The sequence below is a fragment of the Daphnia pulicaria genome, chromosome 6 (assembly GCF_021234035.1).
Source record: "Daphnia pulicaria isolate SC F1-1A chromosome 6, SC_F0-13Bv2, whole genome shotgun sequence".
Lineage (NCBI taxonomy): Eukaryota > Metazoa > Arthropoda > Branchiopoda > Diplostraca > Daphniidae > Daphnia > Daphnia pulicaria.
This window is the reverse complement of record NC_060918.1, coordinates 4,800,436-4,820,488: the sequence shown is the minus strand read 5'-3', so window position 1 is coordinate 4,820,488 and position 20,053 is coordinate 4,800,436. Positions and strand designations below refer to the sequence as shown.

The 20,053-nt window shown below is 43.5% G+C and overlaps 1 protein-coding gene across 1 annotated transcript in view; it reads left to right on the top strand.

The window, feature by feature from the left end:
* The first annotated feature begins 1,417 nt into the window (after positions 1–1,417).
* LOC124341783 (neurotrimin-like) overlaps positions 1,418–20,053 on the top strand; it is a 53,236-nt gene continuing 34,600 nt past the window's right edge. The window contains exon 1 of the mRNA XM_046794725.1: positions 1,418–1,862. Within this exon, the coding sequence (XP_046650681.1) occupies positions 1,799–1,862 (64 nt within the window). The 5' untranslated portion in view covers positions 1,418–1,798. The remainder of the gene's footprint in view (positions 1,863–20,053) is intronic.

Genomic DNA, 20,053 nt, shown 5'->3' with positions numbered 1-20,053 from the left:
GGGTGTTACATAAAATAAGAAATGGAGCTTGAAAAAATTCCGAGCTCAAAGCGCGGCGATTATTTTTCTTGCCTTGTATAACTTTTGCGCCAAAGTTTGAAGGTTGAATAAGGCGATATAAAGCTAATAAATTTCGTATAGGTTTTTTTATTTTTTTCAACGATGAAAAACAGAAGCGATTCATAATGGAAAGACCATCCATCATCATGAATTTCCGTCGAATGTTTTCGGCTTCTCCTTGTTGTCGGGAATATTAGCCAACGCGTGAAACTATATACTCTCTATATACTAGAAATCTATTATTCAGGGTTGCGGGGATCAAGTCTTTTAAGACCTTATTAAGGTTCCAGTAGAAAATGCTTGACACAAAACACATTTGCCGTCGTCTTGTTTAGCTGGGAATAAAAAAGGGACGCCAAATGGAGCGCAACAGGGAGAGAGGGGCCGAACCGTTGACAAACTTCTCTCATTGTAATCAAGTGAGGTAATACGAGGACATGCCACTAGACCGTCTTACTGGCCGCGGCTGGATCCGTCCCAACATTCTTTTATTATACACAATGCTTAAATGTTACTTGCCATATCCTATATAGAGAGTCTCCTGGGCTTCACCCCCCACGCCCCCTCCGCTGCTGCTGCTGTCTACTGGAGGAGAAAAAATAGGACGTCTCAATTATTCGGTAAGTTGAAACCTATGGGTCGTCCGCTGTATATCGTCGTCGTCTTCGATGGCCAAGAAAGAAACGAAAAAAAAAGATGGCTGGACTTTTGAGAAGAGGCTCTTTTGGAAGCCCATGTGACCCTCAAGCTCCTAAATATATTTTTGCTTTTTTTATTTCGTCTTATAATATCTCTTTTTCTCTCTTTTGCCAACGCTAGACTTGTCCCCAAAACTTTTTTTTTTCGTCTAGAGTAGTATATATATATATTTTTTTTTTCTTCCCTTCCATCCCCTTTTGCGGCTGCTTCGACGAAGCGGAGCTGTTGAGAGCTCTATATGTTTCGTTAGATGGTAACCGGAGCGGTTGATGTGGGTGAAAGACGCAGTACCACCACCACCTATACCGTCCCTGTAGGAAATGTGCGCGTCAGAGTCGAAGGCAATCCCACATAGAGGCCTATAATATACCTAGAAAAAAGAATCTAGCTCCATTTGATCTGCCCGTGGAAACCTACCGGGATAAAATAAAACACATATATAATAAAACAGATCAAAGAAGAAAATCGTGTCTAAAAGGCTACACGATATGTCGAAGAAAAAAAAATTCGCCACTTTGTACAAGTCCAGCAGATACTCTGCTGTAAAGGGCCGGGCGCAGGAGGTGCAACGACGAGCAGCGCAGTTCAGTCAAATAACAAGAGGGAGAAACACCCACCAAATCGGAGGGTTGCTGCTGTGCTTCGCTTATACCGCCGACTGCGCTAGTCCCATACGGTTCAGTCCATCGCCGACCGTCTTGCAGTCCACACGCGCATTTTCGAGCTCTCCTACAATATACTGACAGCCGAGTATAAAGACACAGCTATTTCATACAAGTGTGTTTGGGTCATCGTGGTGTGCCACTGCTATACTATTATACATCGCTCATTTCTACAGTGCAATTTTCCGAGTTTGTTGTTTTCTTTTCACGCGGTTATTATTACGTGTCTAACTCAATCGGTCAGTGCATTCGATTCCCGACACGCTCGATCAAACTTGTTGATTAACCGGCCATTGCGTCTAATAGAAAGGAGCTGCCAGCACCGTGGTTTTTGTTTTATACTTGACTTTTATTGTTGCATTGATTCAATCAGCGAGATGACTTCCATCCGACCGTGTGCGTCCGCACTTGTTTGCGTCCTGCTCATCCTCCAGCTTCAAGGTAAGACCCCCCCCGGAAAAATAAAAACGAATTTAGTCGCCATTGATTCAATCCAGCGCATGATGGAATCCATCCAATATATGAGAAAAGGAAAAGATGGAAAAGCCTTTTTTCCCTCTCGAAAATCCCGTCGGGTGTTTTAATCGAAAAACGTTGCGTCTGGTCGTTGGTATTTAACAAAAAGAAAAGTGTCAGCGCGGCGGTGGTGAGGAGAGAAAACGAAATAAAAGGAATCAAGAGAAAATGTATTGGAACGGAAGGCTCGGAGAACGAAAAAAAGAAGCGGATGGAAGAGACGCGAGGCCTCTGCGAGATGAGTGCGCGCAATATCCACAGGGGGGTTGACAGGTCCAGAGCCAGCGCGGCTGACACAGTCGGTTTCGTTCGCACACACACAATTGTGATATAGTTGTGTGTCTGTGTGTTTTCTCCGTATTTATCTTCTTCTTTTTCTTCGTTTGTACTTTTTCCCTTTTAGTTGTTGGACGTTTTCTTTTGTTGCTGCCGTGTGCGCAACTTTTTTCTCGTCTTTGCCCAGTTTTCACATCAGTCGGACGGGCAACAGTTCGTCCGAGTGAGTCGCTTGAAATCGATAACTTGACCGAAGAATATCACAGAACGAGTGTCGTGAGTCGTCGCCCTTTTGGGTGGTCCTTTCTTCGCGTGCTGGCAACCACTTTTGATATCAATATTCTGTTTTTGTCCCTTTTTTTGGGTTTCCAAATGTTTAGTTGTTGGAATTCTTTTCCAACAGCAAAACAGCTAAAAAGACAAACAAGTTTATTTTTTTTCTTTGGGAGCAAATTGAATTATCAACGATGCTGATGGGACATCAGCCGCGGGAAACGTTCCAGCGTATATAGTACATTGCGCATCTTTTTTTTTTTTAATTATTTGAATCGGTTGTACAACAACTCAACTGGGGAACCTCCGAAAAAGTATACCAGAGTGTTGGATGGACTTGAAAGCAATTTGATGCGAGAAAAGAGAGAAGAGGAATGATAGGTGAGTGTGCTGCTTGAAAGTGAAAGAAAATAAATACAAGAGCTATATAGACGGCCGAATGCGGCGTTCATCTGATCGACTTGTGTGATCACTGCTGATGCTGCAACGAAAGTTCTTTTTTATTTCTCCCTCATTCTCTCTTTTTAGTTGTTCCCCCACTTCCCCCCCCTTCTCTTGCTTGTTACCGACGTTGTTGGCGACGTGTCACTGATTGGATTAGCCCCAGTACAGTCGGCGGGGATGAGGCGAGAGAAGAAGAAGCAAAAAGAATCAAAAAGGGAAAGAAAGATTCAGATGGAAGAAGAAGGGCCTCCGCACCCTCCACTTCTGCATCTCGCACGTGTCGAGAACGCAGAAGCCCATCGGCAGCGACAGCCCAAACAACAAACAAATCATAATAGATGTGTAAGGCTATTTGGTATACACAGCACAAGGAATATCCCAAGTCAACAACCAACTTATACATCTTAGGCTGCTAGCTGCTGGCCATCTGATTTCCAGTTATTTGATCGCCACATCCAACAAATATATAAAATAACTCGACACAGAAGAGTAGACATATTAGTCACGTAATTTCCTGTTGGTTCAGCTGTGCGGTTGTGGTGGTGGTGGGGTTATGACATCGGCATCATTAGCTACATAGGCCGCTTTGTGTGTGCATGTGTGTCACGTTGAACTCTGCTGTTACAGAGCTGCTATAGCTCTGTGCAGACAGTTGTGTGAAGCCGCAGGAAAGTTGAAACAAATGATGGTGTAACTCGAAGACACAAGTTGCGGGGGGAATTAGAACGGCGACGAGTCAACCCGAAACGCGCAGCCAAGAAAGAAAAAATAGCAGCCGAGAGTCAACAAAATCCATCATCGATTTTTTATATACAGTATATCCTATTTGCACATGCAGCTACTATTTATTCGGTGGAAAGCGCTGATCGATTGTTAGAGAGAGACTATACGTACAGTGCTCAGTAGCCCAGCACTCGAGTGAAAACCAGACAGCAAATAGTTGTCGGCGATCGTTTAGATATTCAAAGTGCTCATCAGCTCCCGCATCTCCCGTTAGGAGACCAGTTGTCACTTGTGTGTTTCACTCTCTCCAGCAGCTTTTTTATATTCACTCGGATGGCCTACACTGATACTCCATTACAGTATACACGTCGAGTCGCTTTTCGACTATAGTTCTCACTTCATCACTCCACTTTGGCGTCCAGCACTACAACTTTTTCGACACCCTTTCTTTTCTTTTATTATTAGATTCTATAGACGTGAAAGTATATATGTACCACCGGGTTTCGTTTATGTATGGGCTTATTATTCGACATCGTCGCGGAATTTCGGAGAGATGTAATATACAACAATAGCCAAGTTGTTGCAACGGTTGTCAACCGGCCGTCAAACTTCTCGGTTCCGCACGTTCTATTTGATTTGACTTTTGACTTTCCCCCTTTTCCGGAGTGGGAGAAAAAAAGAAATGTTTTTGGCCGTTTTTTCCACCTTTTCATGTCAATAACTGTCGCCAATCTGATGCCTTGCCGGTTGGGTGGCTGAGTGAAGGAGGGCGGAGGTTGACGCTATTATGGTTCTCCCCCCTTTTCATGAGCGACGCTATTGAATTGACTACAGAGCGAAAAATGGGAGGTCAGAAATAAGGCAGCCGACCTTATTTTTGATCGAATCAAAACGACTGACAACTGCGACACATGTCCCCCCCCCTTTTCTTCTTCTTTCGCCAAATTCCTAGGAATATTTGGCGTAAACGGGGTATAAAAGAAAAATGTAAATTTAAAATAATGTACTTCCGATTTTCCTTTTCTCAATTCAACGGGGGAAAATGGAATGTCTGGCACGACAGCGCGGGATGTCCATCATCTTTTTCTTCTTTTCGTTATAAAAAAGAAATCTATCTAACACGGCATTATTCAGTCGAGTGTGTTATATTTATTCCAGCCTGTGTGTGTGGGTTGTACTGCTGCTGCTGCTGCTGGTGTTGGATGTGAACACCGACAAAGACATTTCTACATCTCCGCAGTGTTGTTGCCCTATGGCTGTCGCTGTTGTTGTCACCTACCACGTGCATGTTGCCGGTTGGATGAATTGACGACGTCAAATATCTTCGGCTCACGCGCGCGCGTGCGGTACAAGTTTGTTTTTCTCCGCCGCGCTTCGTTCAAGGTATTTCCTATAGACTCGGCGGCGGAGGCGTCGAGTCGTGACGTTGACGACAGGACCGACGGCCTAAACTTTTTTGTTTTTTGTTTTTTCAAAAGTCGAGAGAGACAAACAAATCGGGCCGTTGCATTGTGTCAAAATGGAAAGTCGTAATGTTTTTAGGAACGTGTAAGCAGAGTGATAAGAGTGTGCCGCTGCTGCGGAGGGGCTGCGGATGTATAAGACGGCGGAAGGCGGACGATGCGTCTTCGTCAAGTTCACGGTGTGCGACGGGCCGGCCGCTTTCTTCACGAAAGCAGCCCGGTGACACAACACAACACAACAACAACAACAACATCCCGGGTCAAAAAGGGACGGACGTCCTTTTCAAAATCCGTCTCTTCTTATGGAACTCACACACATCCACAAGATGAGACGGAAAGAAAAACGGACAGACATCAAGTCAGGCCGTCCTCCAGCGACTCCGCCCGCTGTGAAAAACAGACCAAAGAAATAATCATCAGAATCAGCGGAAAAGAGTCGAGAGAACGAGACGAAAAAAGAAATAGTAGCTAGTGCTGCAAGTGAGTTTTAGTGGATAGAACGGGTTTCGGGTTTCTCCCCTTCGTTTTGGTTTTTAAAAGAAGAAAAAAAAAAGGGCCGTTTTGCCCGTCCCTCCTCCATGAGCTTCTGCTTGTGGCCCAGGCGCTCGTCGGGAGAGGCCACTAGAGATTGCCCAGTCATCCATCAATGAGCTATATAGCGCTATATAGCCTATGCGGCCTCCGCCTCCTCCCCACCGAAAAACTAAAAGCGATTCTCTCTATGTGCACCCATTGCCGTTTGCCCGGCTCTTTTGTCATTCGCTTCAACTGCTTCTCCTTGGCCATCCTATTGCAATGCCCATGAAAATGGGCAGATCCAATATCCTTTTCGCCTTATCTTTTTGCTCTGCTCTGCTCTGCTCTGCTCCCCTTTTTCCCTTTGGATCGTTAAGACACTTGATAATTGGCACCAGATCTCTAATTACCTTTTCTAGACGTTCTATCTCATCTCGACGACGGGATAGAGTCGGAAACGAGAAATTTCTTTTCCCTTTTTCCTCCCGATGGGACCACAGCAGCAGCGAAACTGCAGTGAGAGCGACGGTGTCGCCCGGCATTAAATAGACGTCGTCGCCTATTTGATTCCGTCCTAATAGGAATCGCCCACCATATATTTCTGCATCCTGCGATATTATAGAACGCATCACACTATTACTTAGATGTTGACTAGTATATTTATAGAGTTGGGCAAGTCTTTTTGGATATTTTGTAACGAGAAACTCGTTGCTGTTATATGTGGCCGGCTCCGCGTTCAATTGCACACTATATACCCACAGCAGCAGCCGAGTACATTGCCGCATCACGTCCCTCTGATGCTGGGCCTCCCCGGAGGAGGACTTATACAGATGTTCTCATTTGAAAGTAATAGAGCAACGCGCCCATATATATACATATAGAGCCTATAATAGCCTATAGCCTCGGCTGCGCTCTGTGTGTGTGTGTGTGTTTGATGCTTCTAAATTCCGGCTGGATACTCTTTCCGGATATACTATACATCGAAGAGGAGAGCATCCGGCGCCACGCCACCCGCTTCGGGTTATATATTCGGATCCAGCATTGTACAGCACAGGGCCTGGCGGCAGACTATCCACCACCACCAATCATCATCAGCAGTAGCGCCGCACACACTCTCACACCGGCTGTGCAGCTTCTCCAGCAGCAGTATTCCGATTCATTACGAATTCTTAACCCGTCGTTTATATTTCGGAGGGGGTTCGGAATTGCATGCAAGGAGAGGCTGGGGGAGGGAGGGAGGGCGAAATGGCCGCGGCCCTTTTTTTTCCTTTTCCTCTTGTCAAGTTGCGTTAATACTCCGGCCACCCTTCTTTATTTATCGTCCGAGCCGGCGTCACGTTCTTCATCTTGATCATCAACAATGATGATGATCAACATCGTATGTGCTGCTGCTGCTCCAGGAGAAAGAGAGAGAGTCCAGGAGCAGCAGCTTGATTTGATTTCACATCAATTTGTTTGCCTATCCATCCATATATATAACATCAGCACACACAGCAGCATATAGGCCAGCAGCAGCAGATCAGATGAGAGTGTCCGCCGTTGTTTTTCTTCACCCCCGCACACGGCCGGACCTATAGCGATACTTAATATTCAAGCCCACTACGCTCCTGTATGGTGGTGAATGTTTAACAAGAAAAAGGGCGAGGCACATTAGAGAGCAAAACAGTCCGGCCCTCTGATCGGCTTAATGCATCGGGATTCCCGGCTGTGCTCTTTAGCTGTGTGTGGGAGTCGATAATGACTGGGCAGCTGCATTCACCCGTTTGATGCTATCTAGAGAGATCTCGTCTCATTTAGTATATGGGTCGTATATATACTGGGAGCATCTCAGTTGTTCGTCCAACCGAGTCCCGCGGCCACTACACAACTGTAGGGCCTTATATCTGCCCAGTTGCTGCTCTCGTCTGTGTCTCCTTGCGGAAAACAAAAGAGCGTCTACTCGCTCCCGATCCTCAACGGGCGCTCTTGATTCATTTCACTTGTGCCAGCCGTACACTCGTAACACTTCGCTCGTAACACGCGCGCATACGGTCGCTCCCTCAATTGGAACCCGCAGCACTTTGGCCCACATCTTCACACTTCTCCTTAAAGGGCAAACACATTCGACTTGATGATGCTGCACTCGCCGCGAGTCTGACGAAACTAGAATTTGATTTCATTGCGCGCCGGAGGGCTTTTTTATTCCGACTCCGCGTGAATTGTCCAATTTTCAAACTCCCGCCACTAATATGGCTTGATTTAAATGGGGTGTAATGTCGTGCGGGAGTATTTTTATTTCGATTAATTCCATCCGCAATTTTGATCCGATTTGTAAGCCTATTAAGGATATAAACGAATCGACGTCCAATCTTATCTACAGCCGATTATATGCGGCGGCCTATGGCCGCCATCTAATATGTATAGTACACTGTTGTCGCCTTCGGATCTAATAAATGGGCCAAATAATACACGACAATCAAAGAAATCAAATCTATTTTAATAAAAAAATTAATTAATTACATTTGCTTCGCTGCACCACACCCTTTTTATACATGCGCATTTTAAAAAGAAAAATATATAATCTATAAGCCATGTTCAGCTTTTGTCTAATGTACGAATGTAATCCCGTCATTGTTGTATAAGAATTGTTAATCGGCGCAATCCTTTTTATTTCGCCGGAGAAAAAGAAGAGACGCCGGGCCGAGTGACAAAAAAAGTTCCGATTTTATCCATTTTCTTTTCTTTTCTCTCTCCTCCGATAATAAAATATCTCAAAGAACAAAAAAAAAAAGAAAAAGTCACGAGTGAATATAGGTTCTGTGATGTTGCACACACCATCCACTGCTGTGAGCTGTTCTTTTTTGGTGGCTGGTAGAGCTCTTATGTAGATTGGATGGAACTCACTTGACAAGCCCCCCAGAAAAAGAAAAAAGAATTGGAAATATAAGAAAAGCGAAAAAATATATAAGGCAACACACTTTCTTTTTATTAAACACAGTGCGCTCGGTACGTATAGCCTATATCTATACAGTATACACACTAGAATATATAGAAAGAAGAGATGTAGAGAGAGTATTCTATATTTAGGTTCGCCAAAGGGGGATACAGATACATAGATAGCGATATAGATACTGCACTGGCGCGTGTATCTATCTACAAGACGTGGCTGCATGCCTTTTTACTGACTGTAATGTAGTCGTCCCTGTACGCCATATAGTGCGCGAGCGGGCTCTATAATCTAAACGTATCAATCAGCCACCACCAGCACCCCAAGAGCCTCTGCTCTTCAATGTTCCTCCTCCTTCTACAGCAGGGAGAAAGGATTCTATATATCGTCTCGAAGTGAAACAGAATGAAAGTTCAAGAGGCCCCCCCTCCCAGCACTATACACAAGTGTACACGTCTCTATACACTACGTGTGGGTGCTCTGCTGAGGGCATTAGCATTAGCGGCGTAACGGCAGCACAGACGAGACGAGTAGAGAGAAACGGGCGGCCGCAACTCACGACATTTCCAGCAAAGCCACTCGGGTATATATGTGCAGCAGGGCCCATTGAAATACATCGCAGTCGACTCTAACGACAGTAGACAACAATGCTGCTAGCTACTACTGCTAGCTGCTCTGCTCCGGGGAGAGCCCCAGCAGCACTCGAGTTGCGTGTGCCCGAAACGACTAGGCGATGTGCAACTCTCGAGGCCACCAGCAGCGCACCCTTCTTAATGCTCCCAAGTTATTTTTTTCTGGTATACAACAACAGAAGAACAACAACAACAGCTTTCAAATATATACAGAGACACACAAGCGCAGGGAGTAGTAAGAGAGATAAGTGTCCGGACACAGGACAGCATAGCAGACGTCCGCCCGCGCAAACCAATTGACTGCGCGGGTGCGTAGTACTATTTAAAATGGGACGGAGAAACTTTAAACAAACGTTTAGCTTTTTTAACTCTCAAGTTCAGAGATATATACGAGTGACTGGAGTGCAGCACGTGCTGCTGGACGGTCGGCAAAGCGACAGCAGCAGATCGCTGTCAAGCCGTGAAAAGACTGAAATCCTTCGGGACTTTGGGTTGCTGGCATCTTAAGTTTGTATGTTTAAATATAGTTTGAACATTACTTTTTAGAAGGGACGATAATATACTATTCAAAGCAAAATTGAAATAGATCAACGAGAAAAAGCAGCTGCGTGTATACCAATTCTGATTTCAAGTTTTAGCGCAGCCCCTTATATTATCTGACGTAATTGTTGTTGGCCCCCCTATACGAGAATTAAGAACGTTATTTTATGCCTTGCGTCTTTGAATTGTTATTTTTTTTCTAATGTAATAAGTCGCGAGTCGTCTAAATTGTATGTGATGTTGGTTATTGTTAATGTCTCGGGCGGGTCGCGTGTTGTTTCCCTTATTCTATAGTGGATGGCCTATTCCTTCCTTCCTTCCTTCCTCTTTATTCCTTGATGGAGACAATGTCGCTTTTCCTATTCCCTTCTGTCAGTTGTTTCCCCCCTCTCTCTCTGCTGTGCAACGTATACACACATGCACATTGTGTATAGTATATATACTTGGGCGATATATCTAAAGAATAAACACAAATACATAAATCGTGCTGTAGACTAGCCAGAGAGATCTTTTCTCTGTTGCACCTTTATATAGATTTCATTCGCTTGTTGGCCGTATGTGCATCGCACAGAGTGCAGCAGCAGCACTTCATTGAAGGCCTATTGAAGGCCTTTTTTTTCTGTTTTGCTCACCCCAGTCCCTCCTCGAGGTTATATAGGGGGAGAGAGCCTATAACCTTTTATAGATATATAGGCCCGGGGTTTCCCTTATTTTATAGATCTAGTGCTGCACACACTCGATGGCTTTTTCTATTGTCAAATGTCTATCGCCAGGAAAACGTTTCTTTTTTTTACTCAAAATATAGGAAGAAGAAAAAAAAAGCCCGTCGTCCTGTACTGCTCCTGTACTTGTATATAAGACCCCATTTTTTTCTCCCCTCAGAGTCATTGGCCCTCCACGACAAACGACTTCAACCCTGTGCCCGCCTTCAAACTCGTAACTTTCCTTCAATGCTGGAAAGAGAGAGAGGGGGGGAAGAACCGGGAAAGATATTATTCGGTCAGCAAAGTCGACATCACACGGTATTAGGTCGCTGTGCTGTAATAAGACGCGCGTAGAGAGAAAAGTCGATCGAAGAAAAATCAGGGACCCAAAACTTTTGGGCAATCGCCTTAGATATCCGCCCAGCCATTCGTATCGGACGTAATTTATGTGTTTTTCTCCCCTTCGTTATATAAGAACAGAGTCACCCCGGCCGGCGACTGTATATGCCAAATCTAAAAGAGCACGGCGATACAACACAGAGAGAAAGGAGAGCGAGACTGCGATATGATATACACGAATAAATAGACTTGTGACTCTTGTGCTGCATAGCCTTTTCTATTTTTTTGAATGGGCTCTCGACTCTCATTGCTGCTGCTGCTGACTGTCGCATCCAAGTTGGCCCAGCCCTTTATCTTCTTCTTCTTCATTCCGCTTTTGTGTGTTCTCTCATCCGCCCCTTTTTTATCGATATGGATCATGAGACTGGGCGACCTCCGTCAACTCCCCATTGTTTCACCGACGTTATATACAGAAGCGCGGAACGGCAGATATATTCACTCTCTAGACTTTGCTGGCCCAGCAGTTACACAACAGCAACTCCAAAGAGATAAAAGGGAGGGGGCAGGAAGAAATAAACGCTCCTGTCGGGGGGCGAGAGACTTTTTCAATAGGACAAACAAATTGACATCCACCGGGGGTACAGGCAGTCAGCCGGTGCTCGCCATTTATATAAGAAGAAATTGTGCGCAGATGCTCTGTATTATAAGGCCGTGATCGGGTCATTTCTCCAGCACTCGGCGCATTTCTATCGTCTCTTAATGAACCACACACGCACAAGTTACGAGCGTTTTTTTCTTTCTTCCCCCTTTTAACTCGATTCGACTAGTAACAGCAGTCTCTCTTTTCCTCTATACGTAATTCTTCTCTCTTCACGGCAGGGCAGCAGAGAGTGTCGGGAGATACAAAAGACCGTGCGCGTTATCTTATCTCACCGCAATCGCACACAGCAGAAGCACAGCAGCAACAGAAAAAAATAGCTATAAATAACATTGCTGGCATTGCTGGAGGGCGCGGCAGTTTAACGAGCTATTGATGTGTAACCGATTGCCACCGCGCGCGCCAGTTTATTGATTTCGATTGGAAATAACCAAAATCGACTTTTTTCCACTTTTTTTCGTGGCTATAAAACATAAATTTAGTGTCTAGAGACATCTGTGCTTTGTGGTCAATTATATAGTATAGGAAATAGTATAGTTGGGGGGGCTGCTGTCGCAGCACGGGCTTCCGGCTACTACCATAGTTAGTTGCCCCTTTTTTGTTGCTCTCGAGCGCTCATCATATTTATTTGACCAATCGAGTGGCCATCGCCAGATAAGCCTTTTGCTATTATATACAATCGCGTCTGTGCTGTTGTGTGTGTGCTGGAGCGCGAGCGGCTGTACACTATATAGAAACGACCGGGATTTCTCCTCAGGGCATTGTGTGTCTGGGTATTGTAATGGACGCCCGGTCCTTTTTTTACACGATACAGCTATATAGTATATACACACAACACAACATAACACAACACAGCACAAACACAATATTTGACTATAAATTATTTATTACGTAATAAATCGTGTGCGGGTTTTGCGGTATTTCTGATGACGGGATGTTATTCCGTGTTAGCGACAAATGTATATGTTTCATTACAACAACAACAACAATCCGAAAAAAAAAGAAAAAATACACCCTTGTCCTTCTGCTGATGGTATATAGTTATACGATGTGTTTTCCTTTGCTGGATGGCTGGCTGGATACATGTCGTACACACAGCAGGATCGAATGTTACAACGCTCGGACTCTGTTTCCTTATATATTTTCTTTCTTTCTTCTCGTGTCTCCTGATGGATATGTATGGCCCTGATGGCCCTAGACATTTCTTTTGATTATTTGCCATTTCCTATTTGATGCACAGCGGCGAGCACACAGTCGATGTCTATACTATAGATACGATACTACTCTCTTTTTTTCGCCCGCACAACCGAAGGCTGATGGATGGCGACCGACGACGACGACGCTCGCAAGAGAAAAATAAAAAATAAAAAATAAAAAAGAGGAAGCTGGGCTGCTGGACTTGATGTAACGTACAACGCCTCGACGATTTGTTTCTCGTGGCTATTAGATATCCGTCCATTGGGATCCATGGGCCGGATCGAGTCGGAAAGATTTCCGGCAAATGAAAAACTGGGCCTCGCCTCTCATTTCTTTTCTTGGTTGAGAAGTACAGACGCCGGTTGTTGTTTTTCTTGTAACCTCTTTTCCCTTTTTTACTGCTGCTGGGCTCCTTATAGCTTCTATAATATAAATGACATGTTGTTTGATAGAATTACGATCGATTGCTCTCCTATATAGTATAGTTCCTATATGCTGGTGCGCGTATTAGAGTGTTGACGTCTATAACGCAGAGAACCGCTGTCTACACAGTTGTGTGCAGAATTATATTGGCCGACGTGGCTGCCCCACCCAATATGCAGCACGTCTCTCTCTCTTCTCGTCTCTCGTCTCGTTCGCCCATAAACTCAGACTAATCCCGAAGATGGAGCATACAGCAGCAGCAGCAGACCAAATGCAATTATGCATTAAGAGTCGGCGGGGTGGGGCCAGCCAGCCACCCACTTTATATAGTAGGAAATATGTATATATAGGAGCTCTACTCCAAATTTATTAGTTGATTAGGGGGGACTTGTTGTTGTTCATTTTGACGAGCGAGTTTGTTTGATGTGTTGAAGGGCTGCGCCGGGCATCAGCAGGGCGAAATTTATTTATTAATGCCCAATATAACGACATTTGCTTTGCTCTATTATATGATCCATCCATCAACTTTGAATCTAAACTTATTGATGATGTTTATCCAAACATGTTCGAAAAGCCTTTCTCTATTTAGATTTGGACGCCATTCTTTTTTGTAGAGTCTTGTGCAAACAATTCATCTCTATAATAAGTATATAGATGCGTACATAACAATAACAGTCGTAAAAATGATTTTGGGCAACTTTACGTTTTTCGATTGTGTAAATAGGGGGGTTGCTCTTTTATTTTCTCATTTTTGTTATTTTTCGTTGAATAAATATTGTTCCCATTTTTCTGGCGCGGGGTGTTTGGGTGGAATTACCATTTGAAAAAGAATGTTGTATAATAATCATCGCTAGGGCACAGGCGTGCCAGGGAAATGACGCGCAAGGTGGGGTCTCTTATCGTATATAGGCCAGCTGTTGGCCGTTGAGTTTCACGCGCACAGATCGAGTTCGAGATGTGTATCCCACGTCTAGTAGAATTTTTACGATGTGCCGTACTGATTTTCCTTTCCATATTTCAGTCGTTTTATTCGCCGGTTCCTTGTGTAGCGGCCCCCCTCCAACCCTCGATTATATTATATAATACAGCAGACTGCTATAATAAAAATGCATAGAGAGGGAACCCTAGATATATATATACTTGGACCATAATCCGGATCGTATAGGTCAAGTTTCTGTCATCTACTTTTTTCTATTTTTTACGAGGCGCAGATGAGAGCGTTTTGTCAATGAATGGGTCTCTATAACCGTTTCAAATTTCCCGCTATTTTTTCTTCAATTCAAACTTGGCAAGAAAAAAAATGATAATAATTAGCGTTGAATTGGATTTCATTCGGTATTGCGGTTTCTATAATTCGGCACTTTGGGTGTAGTAACTGCTGGCCAATGATGGCTGTAAGGCCTAATTCACATCGTCACATGGGGTGGTAATAGGAAGACCGTCGGCTATATTATAATAGAGCTCGCCGATCAAAAGGAATATATAAAAACCACCCCTGTTAAACTTTTCTCTCTTTTATATTATTTGGGTATGTGTGTGGTTTTTGGAGAGATCTATCACCGGCGGCAGAGTGTGTGTGTGTACAGCCACTAGAGAAATGGATGGAGAGCGGGTGACAGAGGGTGGAGTAGCAGAGGGAAGTTTGCTTTGATAGCAGCTAAACAGCTAGGGCGACAATAAAAATACCCAAGTGAAAGAAGAAGAAATAAAAGTAGAGAGAAGAGGCCTTGCGAGCCCTCTCCTTAAATGTCCATTATTTATACGATTATTCCGCTCTAGGGGTTGCATAGAAAAGCACAAGCAGCCAAAAGATGCTGCTGCTGTGTGTACACACACATAGTTATATAGGCTGTGTTGGTGTCTAGTTTTGGTAGAAATGACATAACTCATTTCTCCGAGTTCTCTTCTTCCCCCCTAGCTCTTTTCTTTATTTCATCCGGACGTGGGGCCGCTGGGATGATGTCCCCCATCCGACCAAAGGGACAACAGAGAGGACAGATAGTTTTTCCGGGTCGAGAAAAAATGAATACAAATTTGCCGCCTCTTCTTTTATTTCTTATACATTGGCGGATCATCGATCAAATTTCCCTCTTCTTCTTCTTCTTCTTCTTTTTTTCGCCCTTCGTTTTATTTATTTATTATTTATTAATGCAAAAGAAAGAGCATTAGCTTTTGTGCATCAGCTTCTGTGAGAGTATAAAACTCTCTGCGTCCATCCGGTTTGTCTCTTTTTCTTATTGCGATAATGCTGGGCCGATATTCTTTATACGACGAGTTTCGGCTGTTGTACATTGAAACTCTGCTGCACATACACACAAAACGGTGGCAGGGTTTGTGTGGCTGGCAATCAAGCGGAGCCGGTTAGTATATAGAGACACCAGGGACCGCAGCATACATCGCCCCAAAACCTTATTCTCCTTCATCTCGATCAAGCAGAGCAGCTCAGCAGACAGACAGACAGACAAACACACAAATATCTCTCTGCTGTCTGCTGTCTACTGCGTGTGTGTACACAAGCAGCGACAGACAATCAAACCATCCATCTATATGCTCTTATAGAGTAGCTACAAGGAAAAGGGGGTTATAAGCATTTATATATATCTCTACGTATATCGATGGGTATAGATTGATATTAAGGTGAAACTCACGGGATCCCACCCGCAGCGACTCGATATATATGTTTGTGTACACTGTGCTGCAGCTGGGGTTGCTTCCCGGTATCTATACAATATATAACATGGTCAAAATAAAAGGCCTACTGAATAATATCAATGTATATGCCGTGGAGCTGCTCTCCTATATTCATGGGCCACACAGGAGAGAATCGAAGAAGCAGCAGCAGCCATACATGTAGATAGATGTACATATGCATTTTAGATTGCCTCTGTTGCTGGATATATTGTGTATTATATATATCCGCGTCTGTGTAGATATCATCAAACGTCAGGCTGCTGCCACATCGAAAGATCGAAGCCGAAACCGGGCGCGGGAGCGTTCAAAAAAGGTGCCGAATAGAATAGACGGGAGCTATTATAGCAAGAGAAATAGAAACGTTGAAATATTGAAATGTATTCACCGCGTTGCGTGATGCTGTGTGTCGTCTCTTCTATTCCATACAGTCGCGGTTTGATGTTAAGCAGTTTTTTTCTTTTTTTTTTCCTGGCCGTCTCTGCTGCATCATGCCTACTTACGTATGGCATATTTCATTGTATATGTTGTCTAACACACAGTAGCTGACTGGGTGTAGACGTCGACGGGCGCCATACAACAGCTGCCGTATCGACTTTCGCCCAATTCCCTTAGATTCTTTTTGATATTATCCCAGCACCGAATATAATACACAAGTCTATACTGCTGGATATGTATTCCTGTGCGTATAGGCTGGCGCCACTGCTAGTGTAACTTGATTTCTATCTCTTCTTCTTCTTCTCCATATTTCTTTATATTAAATACATCTATATGGCTATTGCATGAGGCCCGTCTCTTCTTCTGGGGGCCTCCTGCCCAGCTCCTGCCGCAATAATATAATATCAGAATAAGACACACAAAAAAGACTTGGAGAAGAAAGAAAAGAAAGAAAAAACGTTCACACACAGTGACTGATGGTGCACGAAGCGAAACAAAGAGACGACACACGAAACAAACGAGAAATAAAATGTGAAAATGCACAACTCAAAGAGAAATGAATACAAACTAAATCTATATAAGGAGAGAGAGAGAAATAAGCGGACGGACGCGTGCCGGGCTCATCCGACACGAATGTCTGTACTCAGTTTTCCCCTGCTTCTATAATTTATATTTTAAACAATCGGACGAGAGAGCTAGACGATGGGAAATGAGGATAGATTTCCATATTTCCATGGGCTGATGATTTTTTCCCAGTCGGTCGTGCCTCAAATGGTTTTCCCCTTTCTCGGCAGCAGCCAACGGAAATTTCCTCTTTTGTGCGCTGCTGCGCGTATCTTACATAATATGCAAATAATTATTTAAAAATAAAAAAGCCAAGAAACAGGAAGGCAATTTGAATCGGCTGATGTGCGCGCGCTTATTTGTTGTTGTTGTTGTGGTGTATAGCCTGCGGGCATTCCAGCAGACTTCTAAGAATAGCTCCAACAATCATAGACGAAACAAGATATAAGAGGATGTGAAAAGTTTTTGGGAAAGAGAAATTAAAATTTTGACAAAATAAAACAAAAAATTGATTAAATCGTTTTTTTGCCTCTATCTGCTACAATGTAATGTTATGATGTCAAATGAACAATAAGTATTCAGATGTGACGCGTAATAACAACTTATTGAACTTTGGATAATCGCATATATTAGATAATTCCTAACAGTTCTAGAATACAGATCTCGTCACCCTTGGTATTAGATCTAGTTTATACAAGATTAGGTTTATTTCTTCATTAGTTTAATAACGGCTGGTTCAACTTCGATATGTCCATTTAAACACGAAGATCGCATGAATGATCATTCATGGGTGGATAAAAGGATAAAGAAAACCTCAAGCTTAACTAGCCGGTATCTTTCTTCAATTCTTACTAGATATCAATCTAGAATATAAAAGAACGTGCATCCATACACCCTCTAGTAAATTTACATAGAGAGAACCACAGTTATAGAACATATAGTACTACCGAATCGCATAGATTTTTACATTGATCCATTGTCCTAAATTGCATGCATATTGCTCATTATACAAAATACAGTAATTTTTTATATTATCTGATAATGAAGCAGGTTTTGTGTTTTTGAAAGTGAATGCGGGGAGAGGACGTGCATATTGGTTCGAGCAACGACGCATAAATTAACCGACGAAATCAGAAAATCTCTAATTTTTAAATTTTTATGTAAATCCGTTGGAAAACAGACACCGGACATGTAGAGCAAAACACAACTGATAAAATTGGCCAACGGGAATGACTTATTATCTTTTTTATTTTTTTCAAATCAAAATTCGGTGTGTATGGGAATTTTAAATCTATGAATTGCGCTTCTTCTGCGTGACCAATTGCAGGATGCACTACTGCTGATGTTGATGACGAACTTGTGTGTGTGGTCTCTCGCTCGCGACATGGCCAGCGCAAAACGGTTGACGTCATAACGTTCATAAATGATGTGCTAGCCAGTCCTTTATCTAGTAGTTGATAGAATATAAGAAAAAAAGGGAGGCAAATAAATAAATAAAAACAAGTATAACCTGTAGACAAGACCCAGGGGTTACAGCACAATATGTGCTGGACATATTTTTTTGGGTGCTGTGTAATAGTCTATATCTACTGGGCATTTCCCATTATAAAGTACAGGGGGAGAGTTCGGGTCCGTTTCTCTAACAACAACTAGACAAGAAAAACGTTTGGCCATGTCTCTCTCTATCTACTTGTGTTGGCCGTTTTGCGCTTTGCCCCCGAAGGCGCAGCGGATGAAAAGCGGACGAAGGGGGGAGCAGCGCGTACATATAGGAAAAAGGAAGAAATATCCGGAAACGGGAAATGATGACGGCCAACAGCAGCAACAGCAGCAGAAAACGGACGAAAATCGCAGAGACGAGCGAGCTGACGGGCTTCTTCGTCCGCTTTTGTGTCGGTTTGGCTGCTGGCCGTTTTGACAAGAAGAAGGAGGGGTCGGGCTGGGCGGTATACATAGGGTGAAGGGGGTGGGAGGAAGAAGAGGAAGAAGAGATAGACGACGTCGTATTTATCGTCGTCAAACGAACGGTATTACTGAGACTGTGCACCCCGTCCGTTCATCGATCTCCTCCTCTTTTTCTTTTTGATAAAAGAAAAAAGCCCAGCACATATAGAGTCGTGATTCCTGGCGGGCTTCTTTGATATTCTTTTTCTATTTACTTCCTTGCTTCACTTGATTCTCCTTTTTATATATACTATATCTATATGTATTTATATAACGCCAACCAAGTTGCTACATCAGTATGGGCGGGCATGGACAGCATACAGCAGCAGCTATATGTTTTCTCTGGTCGGTTGTGCAAAAGCCGGATGCTGGCCAGTCCCCCCTCCATTCACCCAGTCTAGTCTTCCATTAGGTGCTTATTCGGCGTTTTGAGACTTGTCAAAGTATAAAAAAGGGGATTGCAGCCGACGACTGGCTGTGCCAGAGCGAATACACAAGTCCGTGTGCTGTGCTGTGTCCGCCATCAGAGAGAGAGAGGGGGGTGACTATGTAATAAATTCGGATGAAACCAGATATATGGCACAGCGCTAAATGTATTGGCCAGCAGAGTAGCAGCTACTTTGTATAATCAAGCATGAGCCAGCCAGTGCTTATATATAAGAGCCATCGGCACAAGACACTTTAACACAACATTAACATCGGGATCAAAGTTGATGGAATTAAAAAAGAACCCTGCACTGTTGCATCCCATCAAGAGTGACATGTCCATCAGGACTAGCCATTATGTTACACAGCGCATTAACGTTTCGAATCTAGAAAACAACTTGTGTCTTAAATATAAATCTAAATTCCATCTAGACGCGTACATGTTATACACTGGGCCTGTACATTTAATATTCTGAGCAGACCGACTGGATATTACATATTTTCCTTATACATCTTACCGCGAATTGTAAGAGGATTGAATGAGAAAAGAGAGGGGAAAAAAGAAGATAGAAAACATCACAGTGCTCACACAAGTTCAGAGCTGCGCGCTGGACAATATGTATTATACAAGACTTTATATAGGCCTTCCTATATATACATGTACATGTACGGCCTATGTGAAGATCGCATGACGCCGGCATGAACGTGTACGTGGGCAGAAGCAACTAGAACCGCCGCCAGGCCACAAAAAAAAAATCAAATAATAATAATACAAAAGAGAAAGAGAGAGAAAAACTTGTGCAGTATAGTAGAGAGCTCTATATATATGGGGAAGAGTGTGTGTGTGTGCTGGATCGATTCCGGAGCGACACTATATACGCGTATATACAATAATATACTATATACTGCGGTTGCATTTATATCTCGCATAAAAGTGTATAG